Genomic DNA, 15375 nt, shown 5'->3' with positions numbered 1-15375 from the left:
AGAAGCAGCACCTGATGGACAGAGCTAAGAGACCCCACAACCAACAGGTCAGATGGAAGCTCTGCCATCCTCATGGTGGACAATGAACCAACTAATCGGAGGAGGCTCCACGAATAACTCCATCCTCCAAAGATTGGGTATCCTGGCATATCAGTGCAAAACACAAGCATGCAGCATTTGTGGCCATTTTCATCCTGAAATGCCAAGAAGGTGATTCATCTCCTGAAGTCCCCAGCATCTGAGATACCAGCTGTCAAACCAATTCGATTCACCACACGATATCCAAGGAAAGGAGACACCATCTGTGTCTAATTAAAGAAGTTAAAATTGTATCAAAATGAAAGAAAAAACGCATACCTCCACAAAGATGTGTGGCAAATCAAAACATTGGACAGAATATAAAGAACAGATGAAGAGATAAAGGGGGGGAGCTATTAAGAGTATGAGAAAAATCTAGTTGGAAATATTAAACAGATTGGAAGAGTTTCTACAGGTATGTAGAAAGGAAAAGAAAAGTAAAGTGACCTTTGGTGATCTAGAAAGTGACTCTATAATAATGAAAAATAAAGAAATGGCAGATGAATTGAACAAATATTTTGCAACTGCCTTCACTGTAGAAGGTACAAATAACATCCCAGAAATAATCACAATCACTGGGGAAAGAATACTGAGAGAATTAATAGAACGAAAGATTGACAAGTCCTTGGGTACTGATGGATTTCATCCTACAGTCTCAAAAGAAGAAGCTGCTGAAATAGTAGATGATTCAGGAAGTAATAGGTACTGTGGATAAAGGAGAAACCTATGGACATGGTGTACTTTGATTTCCATAAGGCATTTGATATTTGCCCAGGTGTGATCTGCTTAAAAAAGTCAAGACTAATCCAAACTGGTCAATTATGGCCCAATCTGTCTACATCAGCAAAGTAATGTCATCAACAGTATTATCAAGTGGCACTAACTCAATGATAACTTGCTCAGGAATGCTCAACTCCTGGTCTCATTACAGCCTTAGTCCAAAGTTGAAGAAAAGAGCTAAACTCAAGAGAAGAAGGGAAAGTGACTGACCCAACATCGAGATAGCAGTCAACCAAGTGTGGGTATCAAGTCCTAGCAATGGGGATCCAGGATAAACATTCTATTGATTGGATGATTGTACAATGTTCAGCACCATTTGTGATACCTAAGGCACTAAAACAGTCTATGTCCAAATGCATCAAGACTTGTACAACATCCAGGCTTGTACTGCTAAGTGGCAAATAACAGTCGTGCCACGCAAGTGGCAGACAATGAGCATTTCCCAACAAGAGTGAATCCAGGGATCACTCCTTGACATTTTCAATGGCATTACCATCACTGAATCCACCCACTATCAATGTACTGGGGTTTACCGTTGACTAGAAATTGAACTGATTCACCCATATGAGGACTGTGGCCACAATAGCAAGTTAGAGGCTGGAAATGCTGCAAGTCACCTCCCGACTTCTCAAAACCTGTCTACCATCGACAAGGCACAATCAGGACTGGAATGGAACATTCCCCACTTCCCTGGATGAGGGCAACTCCAACAACACTCAAGAACTTCAACACCATCCAGGATAAAGCAACCTGCTTCACACCACCCCTTCAACATTCACTCCCTCCACCCTGGCATATAATGGCTGGTGTGTGCTATAAGACCATAAAATGTAAGAAGTAGGCCATTCAGCCCATCAAGCCTACTTCGCCATTCAATAAGATCATGGCTGATCTGATCATCTTCAACTCCACTTTCCTGACATTTCCCCATAACCTTTGATTGCCTTATTGTTTAAAAATATATCTATCTCAGTTTTGAATGTACTTAATGGCTGGACCTCAACAACTCTTTACAGTAAAGAATTCCACAGATTCACAGCCCTCTAAGAGAAGAAATTCCTCCTCATCTCAGTCTTAGATGTGTGATCACCTTACTCTGAGATTATGCCCAATGGTCCTAGACTCTCACTCAAGGGGAAACAACCTTTCCGCATCTGTTCCTCTAAGAATCTTGTATGTTTCTCATTATTCTGTATTCCAATGAGCACAGGCCTAACCAACTCACCTCTCCCCATAAGACAGTCTGTCATACTTGGTGTCAGCTTACTGAACCTCCTCTGGACTGACTTTAATGCTACTTTATGTTTCCTTAGATTAGGGACTCAAAACCTTTCATAGCATTCCAGCTCCACAACAAGCCATCAATAGTAGTTTCCAAGCTCACAATCCCTACCGTCTAGGCGACCAAAGATGCAAGAGAACACCACCCACCTACAAGTTCCCCTCCAAATCACACACCAGCTTGACTTGCAACTGCATCCCAGTTCCTCTATTGTTGCTGGATCAAAATTTTGGAACTTCCCTCCCTGACACTGCGGGTGTCCTTACACCCCAAGGACAGTTTTAATTAACAAAGGCAGCATACTACCATCTTCACAAGAACAATTAGGGATAGTCCAAAAACACTCGTGATGCCAGATCTGATGAATAAATAAAAGAAGTAAGCAGGGACTATCAGACGTATCAAGATCTATTAAATAAAAACCAAAAGAACTGCGGATGCTGTAAATCAGAAACAAAAACAGAAATTGCTGGAAATGCTCAGCAGGTCTGGCAGCATCTGTGAAGAAAAATCAAAGTTAATGTTTCGAATTTGGTGACCGAGGAAGGGTCACCGGACCCGAAACATTAACTCTGATTTCTCTTCACAGATACAAAGAACAGTACAGGCCCTTCAGCCTACGATGTTGTGCCAACCTATTATCCTACTCTAAGATCAAACTATCCTGCATACCCTACATTTTACTATCCCCCATGTGCTTATCCAAGAGTCGCTTAAATGTGTCTAATGTATCTGACTCCACTACCACTGCCGGCAGCGCATTCCACACACCCACCACTCTCTGTGTGAAGAACCTACCTCTGACATCTCCCCTATACCTTCCTCCAATCACCTTAAAATTATGCCCCCTCATAATAGTCATTTCCGCCCTGGGAAAAAGTCTCTGACTATCCACTCTATCTATGCCTCTCATCATCTTGTACACCTCTATCAAGTCACCTCTCATCCTTCTTCGCTCCAATAAGGAAAGCTCTAGCTCCTTCAACCTTCTCTCATAAGACCTACCCTCCAGTCCAGGCCGCATCCTGGTAAATCTCCTCTGCACCCTCTAAAGCTTCGACATCCTTCCTATGATGAGGTGATCAGAACTGAACACAATAATCCAAGTGTGGCCTAACCAGGGTTTTATAGAGCTGCAGCATAACCTCACGGCTCTTAAAGTCAATTCCCCTGCCAATGAAAGCCAACACACTGTATGCCTTCTTAACAACCCTATCAACCTGTGTAGCAACTTTGAGGGATCTATGGATGTAGACCCCAAGATCCCTCTGTTCCTCCACACTGCCAAGAATCCTGCCATTTACCCTGTATTCTGCATTCAAACTTGACCTTCCAAAATGAATCACTTCACACTTTTCTAGGTTGAATTCCATCTGCCACTTCCTTGCCCAGCTCTGCATCCTGTCAATGTGCCAGTGCAACCTATAACAGCCCTCCACACTATCCACAACGCCACCAACCTTCGTGTCATTTGCAAACGTACTAAACCCTTCCACTTCCTCATCCACGTCATTAATAAAGACCACAAAGAGCAGGGGTCCCAGAACTTATCCCCGCGGAATACCACTGGTCACCGAGCTCCAGGCTGAATACTTTCCATCTACTACCACCCTCTGTCTTCTGTTGGACAGCCAGAACTGCTGAACTTTTCCAGCAACTTCTGTTTTTGTTTCAAGCTCTGTGATATCGACTAAAGAATCGACTGTGGGTGATGCTAATACTGTAGTCCAACAGCTATGACTTAATGGCAGCACATCGGCCTCTTAGGTTAAGTCTCACTTCACACAGAGTACATAATCCAGGCTGCTACTCCAATGCAATACAAATGGAGTTTTGTCTTTCAATCAGATATTAAACTGAGACTCTGTGTACCTTTGGCAGTAAAAAATCCCATGGTGTTATTTAGAGGAAGAGAGTACATATTCGGGCCAATATTTATCCCTCAAATGCACCAGCAAAATACAATTTGTCTCATTGTTGATTTTGAAATTTATCAGCTCATTTCCTGCATTGCAACAGTGGCAAAAGTATGACTACAGTTGGAAAGCAGTTTTAGGTACTTTAAAAGCTGGACCTATATAAATGCTAATTCTTTGTCTAAAATTCTTCAGTCCCCTGTTTTGATAAAGACACAAACGCAATTCAAGTAAACCCCAAAGCCAAAAACACCACAGCACAAAAACAAGCAATCTTATTTTTCTTTAGACTGCTGTTTTTAGAGAATTTACATGGATTTGTGATTCATTTTGAAATCAGTGCAGTTGATGTAACTTTGAAAAGGGCCAGCATTTTTTCAGGGTTCTGAAAAAGTCAATAAAAACCAAAAGAACTGCGGATGCTGTAAATCAGGAACAAAAACAAAGCTGCTGGAAAAGCTCAGCAGGTCTGAAAGCATTTGTGAAGGAAGAAACAAAATTAACGTTTTGGGTCCGACGACCCTTCCTCAGAACTCAGAACTGTTCTGAGGAAGGGTCACTGGATCTGAAATGTTAACTCTGTTTCGTCCTTCACAGATGCTGCCAGACCTGCTGAACTTTTCCAGCAACTTTGTTTTTGTTTCTGAAAAAGTCATATGCTTGCTGGTTAAAATTTATTGTTTTGTGACAGAAATACAACGGGATGGAAATTGTGGACCTTGGGCTCAAAACCCTGATCTGTTAAGGTCTTAATGCCTCAGTTTAGAGCAGAGAGAATGTTGAAACCATTCCAAAGAGTGGAACAGCTTTGAAGGTATCCAAATTTTGGGTAACAGGTCCACTTTTATTTTGCACATCAGAGAGGCATAGTTAAATACATTAACAAAATACAGGTAAGACACTTATGGTTTTTTAGCCCAACTAAGAGTTATATAGAACATACAGCACAGAAACAGGCCATTCAGTCTCTCCAGTCAATGCTGGTGATAACATTCTGTCAGAGGAAGATATTGGGTATGACATGGGTTCACCCCAAATCAATTTATTTTGGGAAGATTTTGAAAATCTTAAGATGGGGTAAGCAATTGCGTGTGAAAGAAGAAGGGAACGTGGTTACAAAAGCTGAAATTGCTGGGAAAACTCAGCAGGTCTGGCAGCATGTGTGGAGAGAAATCAAACTCCTCAGTTCTGAAGAAGGGTCACTAGACCAAAACATTAACTCAGAGTTCTCTCCATAGGTGTTGCCAGACCTGCTGGTCATTTCTAGCAATTTCTGTTTTTGTTCCTGATTTCCAGCATTGCAGTTCTTGCGGTTTTTATTCAGGGGATATAGTCAGCCTGACTTATAAAATTCATATTATTCTTATTCAAGAAAGGTTGTCAAGAAAGAATTTTAAAATGTAAGCAAACTCAAAATGCTGCTGAAATAGCAGAGTGCCAGATCCGGCTGTGGAGACCTTAAGGCTGAGAGAGAAGAAAATAAAGGGAGCAGATTAAGGCCAGAGACTTTAGGCACCTCTGCCATTTTTGATATATAGTATATATAATAAAAATATATATAATATATGATACAAGATATGTGGGAAACAAATTATTTGCCTGAACCAGAACATTTCAGAATTTGTGTAATGCACTTCTCTGCATGACTTAAAAAGTATAAATACCTGATGTTTGTCTCTGGCTGGCACAGTCCTTCCACAGAATTCTTTCTGGGATAGTCCTTCCCTAACACTGATTCAATAAATGATCATTAAACCTGTGCTTGAGACTTCTGAGATTTTTTTTTGTGAGAGATTCAACTTCAACAGTTCCTCCCGTCCCTCTTCATCTCACTTGATCAGTGTATCATCTTATTCCTGTCCCTGTCCTATACTTAGCACACTTCCCCTTAAAGACACCTATGCTGTTCACATTCACTAAACTTTGTGTAGCAAGTTGCATCATCTCACCAGCCTTTACATAACGATATTTCTACCTGGCCTATCCATGCTGCCCTTCTTGAACAAAGGAACCACATTAGCTATCCTCCAGTCATCTTGCACTTCACCTGTGGCCAGCAAAGTCTGAAATATCTCCACCAGGGCCCCAGTAATCTCCTTCCTTGCCTTTCTTAGCAGCCTGGGATATATCTCATCAGACCCTGAGGTGATGGCCTCGGGGTGTTATCGCTGGACTGTTAATGCAGAGACCCAGATAATGTTCTGGGGACCTGGGTTTGAATCCCGCCACAGCAGATGGTGGAATTTGAATTCAATAAATATCTGGAATTAAGAGTCTAATGATGACCATGAATCTATTGTCAATTGTTGGAAAAACCCATCTGGTTCACTAATGTCCTTTAGGGAAGGAAACTGCCATCCTTACCTGGTCTGGCCTACGTGTGACTCCAGACCCACAGCAATGTGATTGATTCTTAACCGCCCACTGGGCAATTAGGGATGGGCAATAAATGCTGCCTAGCCAGCGACACCCTCATCCCATGAATGAATAAAGGAAAAAAAAATGTACCTGCATGCCAGGTAAACATGTAATACCCCCTCCTTATTAATCTTAACGTGTTCTAGAACCTCACCATCCCAAGTGAAATTCTCAGCTACAATGTGAATACAGATGAGAAGGATTCATTTTAGACCTCACTACTGTCCTCTGGTTCTATGTACATATTGTCCCTTTGATCTCTAATAGGGTCCACTCTTTTCCTGGTTATCCTCTTGCTCTGAATACACTTATAAAATGCCTTAGGGTTTTCCTTGATCCTATCTGACAAAAATATTTCTTTACATTCCCAATTTCCTTTTTAAGTAACTGCCTATATTCTCTATACTTTTGAAGGGCCTCTCCTGTTTTTAATGTGCTGTACCTGACAAATGCTTCCTTCTTTTTCTTTATCAAACTCTCGAATATCCCTTGACATCCAGGGTTCCCTGGACTTGCTACCCATGTCCTTCATTCTGTTTTTTTTCTAATCTTGCAATTGCTGTCCACGTAGCAATCTAATAATCTTTAAATAAAATAACGTCCTGTCAGTATACCATCCAAGACACACTCCCGGGAAAAATATGCAAAAGACGTAGTAAAAAGGCAGTCCCTACTGCAGAGATAGTAGGAACTGCCGATGCTGGAGAATCTGAGGTAACAAGGTGTAGAGCTGGATGAACTCAGTAGGCCAAGCAGCATCAGAAGAGCAGGAAAGCTGACGTTTCGGGTGTAGACCCTTCTTCAGAAAAAACTGCAGTCCCTACTGCAGTCTGGAAGGAAACTTAATTCTTTCCCCGTAAGAATGCTACATTTATTCACTGCCCCCAAAGAGTTCACACATTTGAGGTGCCTTCCTTATAATTGCTTGAGTTTAAAGTCAAAGAGGAGGTTATGCATATGCGTACAATCTAGGATTACTGTGTAATAATATTAACAGAGGTTTACTTGTAATCTCATGCTAATTTTTAAATCAAAGAAACCTATTCCAGAAATCTTTGCTTTGAATGTATCTTTTCTCATGTGTCAGAATGCTGTAAACTGTTTGACAAAAAGCAAAAATTTCAGAACATTCTTTCCGAAAATACTATTGTTGTAATTCCATCACTTGACTTTCACACACTTTCTTTTTAAAAACCCTGTGCATTATGTGTAAGTATTACCGCCGCAGCCTCACATACAGCTGAGAAATGGAACATTTTATTGAAGTATTCGAGATTGTTAATGGAATTGAACCCATATGTAAGTTTCTTGCAAACCTCAAAACCAGGGACGTGGATAAAAGTGCTGAAGAGGAAAGGACAGAGGATTTAGGTGCAGTTGCTCATTACTAAGTACGATGATCATGCCAGTTCGGAGTCTTAAGAGAGCCCGTGGGAACAGATGCAAGCAAATTGGATCAACTTTAAGTGGATAGTAGAGGATACGGACACTCTACATAGTTCACTTCCCTGCGCTAAAATACTGAATTATTTAGGCTTTCGAATAAAGAGCATTAATGTCTGTCGGTAGTCAGAAAACTGCATAGCCGTTCTGTCACTGCCAATTTCCTATCACTCCTGCATGCATACTGCCTAAAACTTCAATGACTGAATCATAGATGCAAAATGGTCCTGTAATATTGTAGACATGTAAAAATGATTCAGTGATTTCCTATCAAATTGTACAAAGGCAAATCATTTACCTAAGGATTATTTAATAAGAAAATGAATTTACAGTGCTTTGCTAATTATGAATTTTGAACTTGCCTTTTCGACCAACTTAAAGCTCAACAGATTCTTGTATAATTAGCCATGAGATATTAACATAAATGCGATAAAATTGCCAGTTAATATTCTTGGTGCTGCACATGCTTATGCATTTGGATATAAAATGTAACGCACATATCTATATTTAACCCACTTTTCAGGTTTTGGTGTCAAAGGGTTTTACAACAACAATAACATACAATAAAAGGAAAAGTTTCTACATAAAAATGTTAATCAGCGATGGCAAATATTTGGAAGCAAGTATTTGGTACAATAAGAGACAGTATAGGTGGGATAGCTTACCAGGAATGGACCCCAACAAACACAGGAGACGAGCATTATTGTCATTAACTGGACCAACATTTCTATATGGTGTGATTTCCCTTGTCTGTTAAGCTTGTTCTTGATATGAGATCTTAGCAAAGTCACGCCACTAATGGTGTTGCATAGGAAGGAAGTGCTGAGAGCAGTCAATCCCAATGAGGAGAACAGGAGCAGAATTCCACTGTCTATCCCAAACTTGACGTCCTTTGTGTTCAGAAAGCACCAGGTCCGAGTGTACTGAACTGTATATTTTCCAAAGTGGAAATTAGGGAGCAAAGCGATTACCAGTGCGAACAGCCAAGTGCCACCCAGGATAAACATGGCACGGCGAGCAGTCACCTTGGCAGAGTGAAAAAGTGGCTGAGTGATGCCCAGGCACCGCTCAATTGCCATGATACTGCCAAGGAACAAGGCTGAGAGGCCGAAGAAAACCATACTGGTTCCGAAAAACGGGCAGAGGTGTCCCGAGGAGTCAATCCTTGTCCAGTTTTTGTTCATGGCATACACCCTGATGGTTATGGAACCAGTGATGATATGGCCCAAGCAGTCCGTGCAGACCAGTCCGATGGCAAACAGCAGGAAGGATGCTCTCCATTTCTGTCTAAACCTTTTGTAGGCTTTCACCAGAATCACCAGGGCAACGCCGTTGGAGAGGATGCCGATAGTCATGAAGATAATTGGTATGTGAACTGATCTCGACTCATCGGCACAAGTGTCGTTGGTGGCATTGGAGGTTGATACGTTTGCAATGATGTTGATGCGAAGCATCTTGCAGGAGAGGCCTGACTCGTCAAAATGTATCCTGCAACATCGTCCAATATGATGGTCTGCAACTGAGACAAGATATTAACAAGGGCACAGTTTTACCCTGGACTCCTAGGGGAGTGGTAATGGAAATCACTTATACAGGAAGATAGCACCAGATGCATCCTATCTCCCACCAGATTATAGCCCTGTGCGATACTTAGCTCAACTGAAATACAAATGCGGTTGGTTTTGGATCTTTGTCAAGTCAAATTTTACCCCATGACTTTAAAAAAACCACAATATTAACACAATAAAGTTGATAATGAGTTTACTGAATGCACAGAGTTAAGACAGATAGATAGATAAAGAGAGAGAGAGAGTGTACAGCACGAAAACAGACCCTTGAATCCAACTCATCCACGACAACCAGATATCCTAAATTAATCTAATCCAATTTGCCAGCATTAGGCCATATCCCTCTAAGCCCTTCCTATTCATGTACCCATCCAGACGCCTTTTAAATGTTGTCATTGTACCAGCCTCCACCACCTCCTTTGGCAGCTCATTCCATACACACACCACCCTCTGCATGTAAAAGTTTCCCGGTAGGTCCCTTTTATATCTTTCCCCTAAGGAGCAAATTAAATCGTTGATAGATGGATGTACAGACAGACAGACATAGCTAGATAGATAGCTGGTTGGTAGACAGATAGGTAGTTTGATAGATACTGCCTTAATCACATTAAGAAATCCATGCCAAAGAACTTACCTCAGGTTTTTAATTCCCCCAATAATTACACACCAAAATATTAATTAATACCGATCAACACTCACTGGGGCGTTCACTGCCAAGACCAATTCTGAACATTAAAAAGTAAGAAGTCAAATTAATTTTGATAAAGGAGTTCTGAGGAGGGGTCACCGGACCCGAAACGTTAACTCTGATATTTCGTTCACAGATGCTGCCAGACCTGCTGAGCTTTTCCAGCAACTTCTGTTTTTGTTTCTAATTTTCATAAAGGAAATGCTTCAATGGGTGAGAGTAACGTGGGAAATATTCGGTTGGAGATTTTTGAGGAGCAGGTACACAGACCCCGGCGATATTGTGAGCAATGAGCTGTGTCTCCCAGCACGGTACTTATACTCAGCCCCCATCTCCCAGAGAGAGAGAGAGAGAGAGGGGGCTCTCCCGTTCATTCGCTGGTTATCCACTAAAGGAACGTGTGTCTCTGCCTGTTTTGGACAGGGCTCCAGCATTTGCAGTTGTCGCTATCACTCTGTTTTGGACAGGACCGTCCCTGTCTGTCCAGGAAAAAAAAACATCTTTAAGGTACTAAACAAACGTCTCCCAAAATCAGGGTCACTGGACCCGAAATGTAAAAATGTTTCTTTCTGCACGCATGCTGCCAGACCTGCTGAGTTTCTCCAGCAATTTGTGTTCTTGCCTCTCCACGGGCTGCCTACAGTCAGCAGAACACCAGTGAAGCCCCCAATTCAGTTCAAATTCAAGCCGAATACCCGATTTAAATCAGAAATCCGAATTGTATTTAACATTAAGAAGAAGCTAAACATCATTCGCTTATTTTAAATCCATTTCTAGCACAGATTACCCCTCCTGCTAGTTTCAATTATTTGACAATCTCCAGAACTCAATCGGTGGAGACTCCCCGCGATTTTATTGTAACAGCTCTTTTATTTTAGCTTTTTAAAACGGGCGCATTAAGATAAGACTTACTTTGACAAATCCCGCAGCCTAACAGAGTTTGGGTGGAATTCTCGAGGTTAGTAGACGCTGGTCTGTTTTCTCTGTTCTTTCACTATCGATTGTACCCGACGCTAGGGAACCAACACTTGTAACGACCGCCCCTTTACCCTGGAGACTGCTCACTCCACCACTTCCACGAACCATGGGGAGCACAGAGAGAGAGAGAATAAAGACTGACTGTAAACGCCTGTGGAGCTAAGAGAGACTGAGGAACTATCCTGTATATAAGGTGTGGTCGACTGACAGCATCACACATACCAGTGGACAAAGCAGACAGAGGTCATAGAGTTGCACAGCAAGGAAACAGACCCTTCGGTCCAACTCGTCCATGCCAGCATTTGGCCCATATCCCTCTAAACCCTTCCTATTCATGTACCCATCCAGATGGCTTTTAAATGTAATTGTACCAGCCTCCACCATTTCCTCTGAAGGCTCATTCCATACACATACCATCCTCTGCACCAAAAAGTTAACCCTCAGATCCCTTTTAAATCTTTCCCCTCTGACTTTAAACCCATGGCCTCTAGTTTTGGACTCTCCCATTCTTGGAAAAAAGACCTTGGGTATACACCTTATCTATGCCCCTCATGATTTTATAAACATCTACAAGGTCACCCCTCAGCCTCCTAGGTTCCAGGGAAATAAGTCCCAGCCGAACCAGCCTCTCTTTGTAACTCAAACCTTCTAGTCTTGGTAACATCCTTGTAAGTCATTTTTGCACTCTTTCCAGTTGAATAACATCCTTCCTGTAGCTGGAGAACTGAAATTGTACGCAGTACTCCAAATATGGCCTTACCATGACATCCCAACCCTATACTCAATGCTCCAAATGCTTTCTTCACCACCCTGTCTACCTGTGACACCACTTTCAGGCAACTGTTTACTGCACCTTAGGTCTCTCTGTTCGACCAAACTCCACAGGGTCCTATCATTAACTATGTAAGTCCTGACCTGGTTTATCTTACCAAAATGCAACACCTCGCATTTATCTAAATTAAATTCCATCTGCCATTCCTTGACCTACTGGCTCAATTGATCAAGATCCCGTTGTGCTGTTAGATAACCTCTTCACCGTCCCCTATTTACCAATTACACTTGATCAGGCCCCAGGGATTTATCTACCTTTATGCATTTTAAGACCTCCAGCACCTCCTGTTCTGAAATGTAGCAACTCACCTTAATGGTCATGAAAACAGTACAAATGAACAGGAGTAGGCCATTCAGCCCCTCAAACCTGTTCTGCTATTCAATGAGGTCACAGCTAATCTATGGCCTAAGTCCATCTCCTGCTTTTAGCCCATATTCCTTAATGCTTTTGCTGAACAAACATTTACCTAACCCAAAATTAAAATTAACAACAGATCTAGCATCAACTGTGTTTGTGGAAGAGAGTTTTAAACATCGATCACCCTATTCAGGTTTATAAAATCATGAGGGGTATGGATAAGGTGAATGACAAGCGTCTTTTCTCTAGAGTAGAGGGTTCAAAACTAGGGCACATTTTTAAGCTGAGAGGAGAAAAATTTAAAAAGGATATGAGAGGCAACTCTTTTACACAGAGAGTGGTTCGTGTGTGGAATGAACTGAAAGTGATGGATGCAGGTACAGTTACAATGTTTAAAAGACATCTGGACATGTGCATGAATTGTAAAGGTCTGGAGGGATATGGGCCAAATGCAGCCAAGTGGGACTAGTTTAGTTTGGGAACTTGGTCAGCATAGACTGGTTGGACCAAGAGGTCTGTTTCTGGGCTGTATTAATCTATGACTCTAAGTGGTTCCGCATATCTCTCCTGAATGGTCTGGCTGTAATTTTGACACCGTGCCCCTTAGTTCTATAATCCCCAGCCAGCGGAAGTAGTCTATCTTTATCTAGGAGATAGTAGGAACTGCAGATGCTGGAGAATCTGAGATAACAACGTGTAGAGCTGGATGAACACAGTGGGCCAAGCAGCATCAGAGGAGCAGGAAAGCTGACGTTTCGGGCCTAGACCCTTCTTGATAACAGGGTGTAGAGCTGGATGAACACAGTGGGCCAAGCAGCATCAGAGGAGCAGGAAAGCTGACATTTCGGGCCTAGACCCTTCTTGATAACAAGGTGTAGAGCTGGATGAACACAGATAACAAGGTGTAGAGCTGGATGAACACAGCAGGCCAAGCAGCATCAGAGAAGCAGGAAGGCTGACTTTCAGGGCCTAGACCCTTCATCCAGCTCTACACCTATCTTTATCTACCCTGTTTTTTTCCTGTTAATATCTTGAAGACTTCGATCAGATCATCCCTTAACCTTTTAAATTCTAGTGAAACCAGGCCCAATTGATATAATCTCTTCTCATAACCTAAGCCCTGAAGTCCAGGTATCATTCTTGTAATGATGTACTCCATGTTGTATTCCCTCCAAGGCCAATATATCCTTCCTAAGATGCGGCGCCCAGACCTGCTCACAGTACTTCAAGCAGGGTCTAACCAGTGTTTTGTACAGTTGCACCATAACTTCTTCTCCTTATACTGCAGTCGTCTCGATTTAAGGCCAGCATTCCATCTTGATTATTTTCCTACAGCTGTCAGAGGGACTTTGGCTCAGTTGTGGGTATGGAAAATGCACAGCCTTATTTGATCGACTCTGGGTTACAGGAAACAGAGTCAGAAAAGAACAACAGACAGAGAAAGCTATGCCTGGCCGAGAACCAGTCAGATAAATTAGTCAACGGTTGAGTAAGATCAATTGCTACACAAAACGGGCAAGATTGGGGTATAATGGACTTTCCAGTAGCCCGGGCTAATCTTCTGGTGACACGGATTCCTGGTAAATCTTAAATTCCATTAATAATATCTGTAACTATGAAATTAGCAACAGTGATAGTGACCGTGATGGCTATCACCTATTGTTGACAAACCCATCTGATTCACTTATGGCCTTTAGGGTAGGAACATAGCTATCCTTATCTGACCGATACGTGACTCCAGATTGACAGCAATGTGATTGACTCTTAACTGTCCTCTGGAATGGTCTAACAAACCACTCAAGGGCAATTAGTGACAGAGGACAAATGCTGGCCACATGCACAAAATAATTTTTAAAAAGAATGGGAGCAATGGCAAAAAGTGTATTAAAAACAATTTGCAGTGGATATCAAGAGAATCAAGAATATTTCCAAATAGAGTGGATAAAAATTTAAGTGTGATGGATCACTAGGAACAGATCTTTGCATGCCCATAGTAAGAGCATTACAGGATTGCTAAGACAATATTTATCTTCAGTCTTTTCATTGGAAAAGGAAGTTATATTAGGGAGATACTGTGGTGGGTGAAATTTTGTAAATAGAAGGAACCTTACTAGCTAGACAAGGATACAAGCCACAGTGCATGGGAATATCACCTGTAAGTTGCTCCAAGTCATGCACCTTCTAAGGTGGAAATATGTTGCTGTTCCTTCATTGCGACTTGATCAAAGTCCCAAACTGTCACTACACAAACTACAGTGGTCCAAGATGGTCACTCACCAGCTTCCCAAGGTCAATAAAATGCTCACAGCGCATGAATAAATAAATAAATAAAAATCAATGTGTAGTGCGCCATTAATGTAGTAACTCCGAATGCACTTCAAGAAGTGTTACTGAAGGAAATTTGATATTGAACTATATAAAGGGAAGTGAGGAAAACGTATCAAAGACAAAAGGTGTATATTAAAGGATAGAAGGGTGAAATACAGTGTGGAAAGCTTCAGAGAGGAAATTTAATCACATAGGGAGCTGAAGAAACAGTGGGACAAAGGCAGTTGGGCTGCACGAGACATCAGAATTGGAGCTAGGCTAAGTTCTTGGAAGTTACCAGACTGGCAGGGGCTATAGAGATAGTGAGGGACAGGGTCAGGAAATGGTTTATACACAATGATGAGAATTTTAAATCTAAAGTGTTGCCTGATTACAAGTCAGCAATAACCCTAAAGTTCCTATTCACAGAATTGTACCATATTTGTCTTATCTGTTTTCAATCCAATTTCCTGCGCCAAAAGTTCCATATAAAGGAAATTCCAAAAGACAAATACCATTAGAGAAATGAAGACATGCTTGAAATTGCAAGAGCAAAAAAGAATTGTTAGAAGTGACATCTGGAAATGCCATTTGATCAGAACTGAAAAGCTAGAGAGATCACTTCTGGAAGGCAACAGGACCAGAGGTCAACCTGGACATAAGTGGGTGACAGACTTCTTTTTATTTGTCCAGGGGCAAGTCGATTATCTGCCCAAATCTAATTGCTA

General features: G+C 41.7%; 1 protein-coding gene across 1 annotated transcript in view; it reads right to left on the bottom strand.

The window, feature by feature from the left end:
• Positions 1-215: 215 nt before the first annotated feature.
• Positions 216-15375, bottom strand: part of LOC109933277 (prostaglandin F2-alpha receptor) — a 33414-nt gene continuing 18254 nt past the window's right edge. Inside the window, exons 2-3 of the mRNA XM_048601552.1 lie at positions 8583-9436; positions 216-308 (exon numbers count right to left, since the gene is read on the bottom strand). Of these exons, the coding sequence (XP_048457509.1) occupies positions 216-308; positions 8583-9371 (882 nt within the window). The 5' untranslated portion in view covers positions 9372-9436. The remainder of the gene's footprint in view (positions 309-8582; positions 9437-15375) is intronic.

Source organism: Rhincodon typus, chromosome 10, assembly GCF_021869965.1.
Source record: "Rhincodon typus isolate 14 chromosome 10, sRhiTyp1.1, whole genome shotgun sequence".
In the NCBI taxonomy this organism is placed as follows: domain Eukaryota; kingdom Metazoa; phylum Chordata; class Chondrichthyes; order Orectolobiformes; family Rhincodontidae; genus Rhincodon; species Rhincodon typus.
The sequence above is the reverse complement of the archived record's forward strand: the minus strand, read 5'-3'. Positions and strand labels throughout refer to the sequence as shown.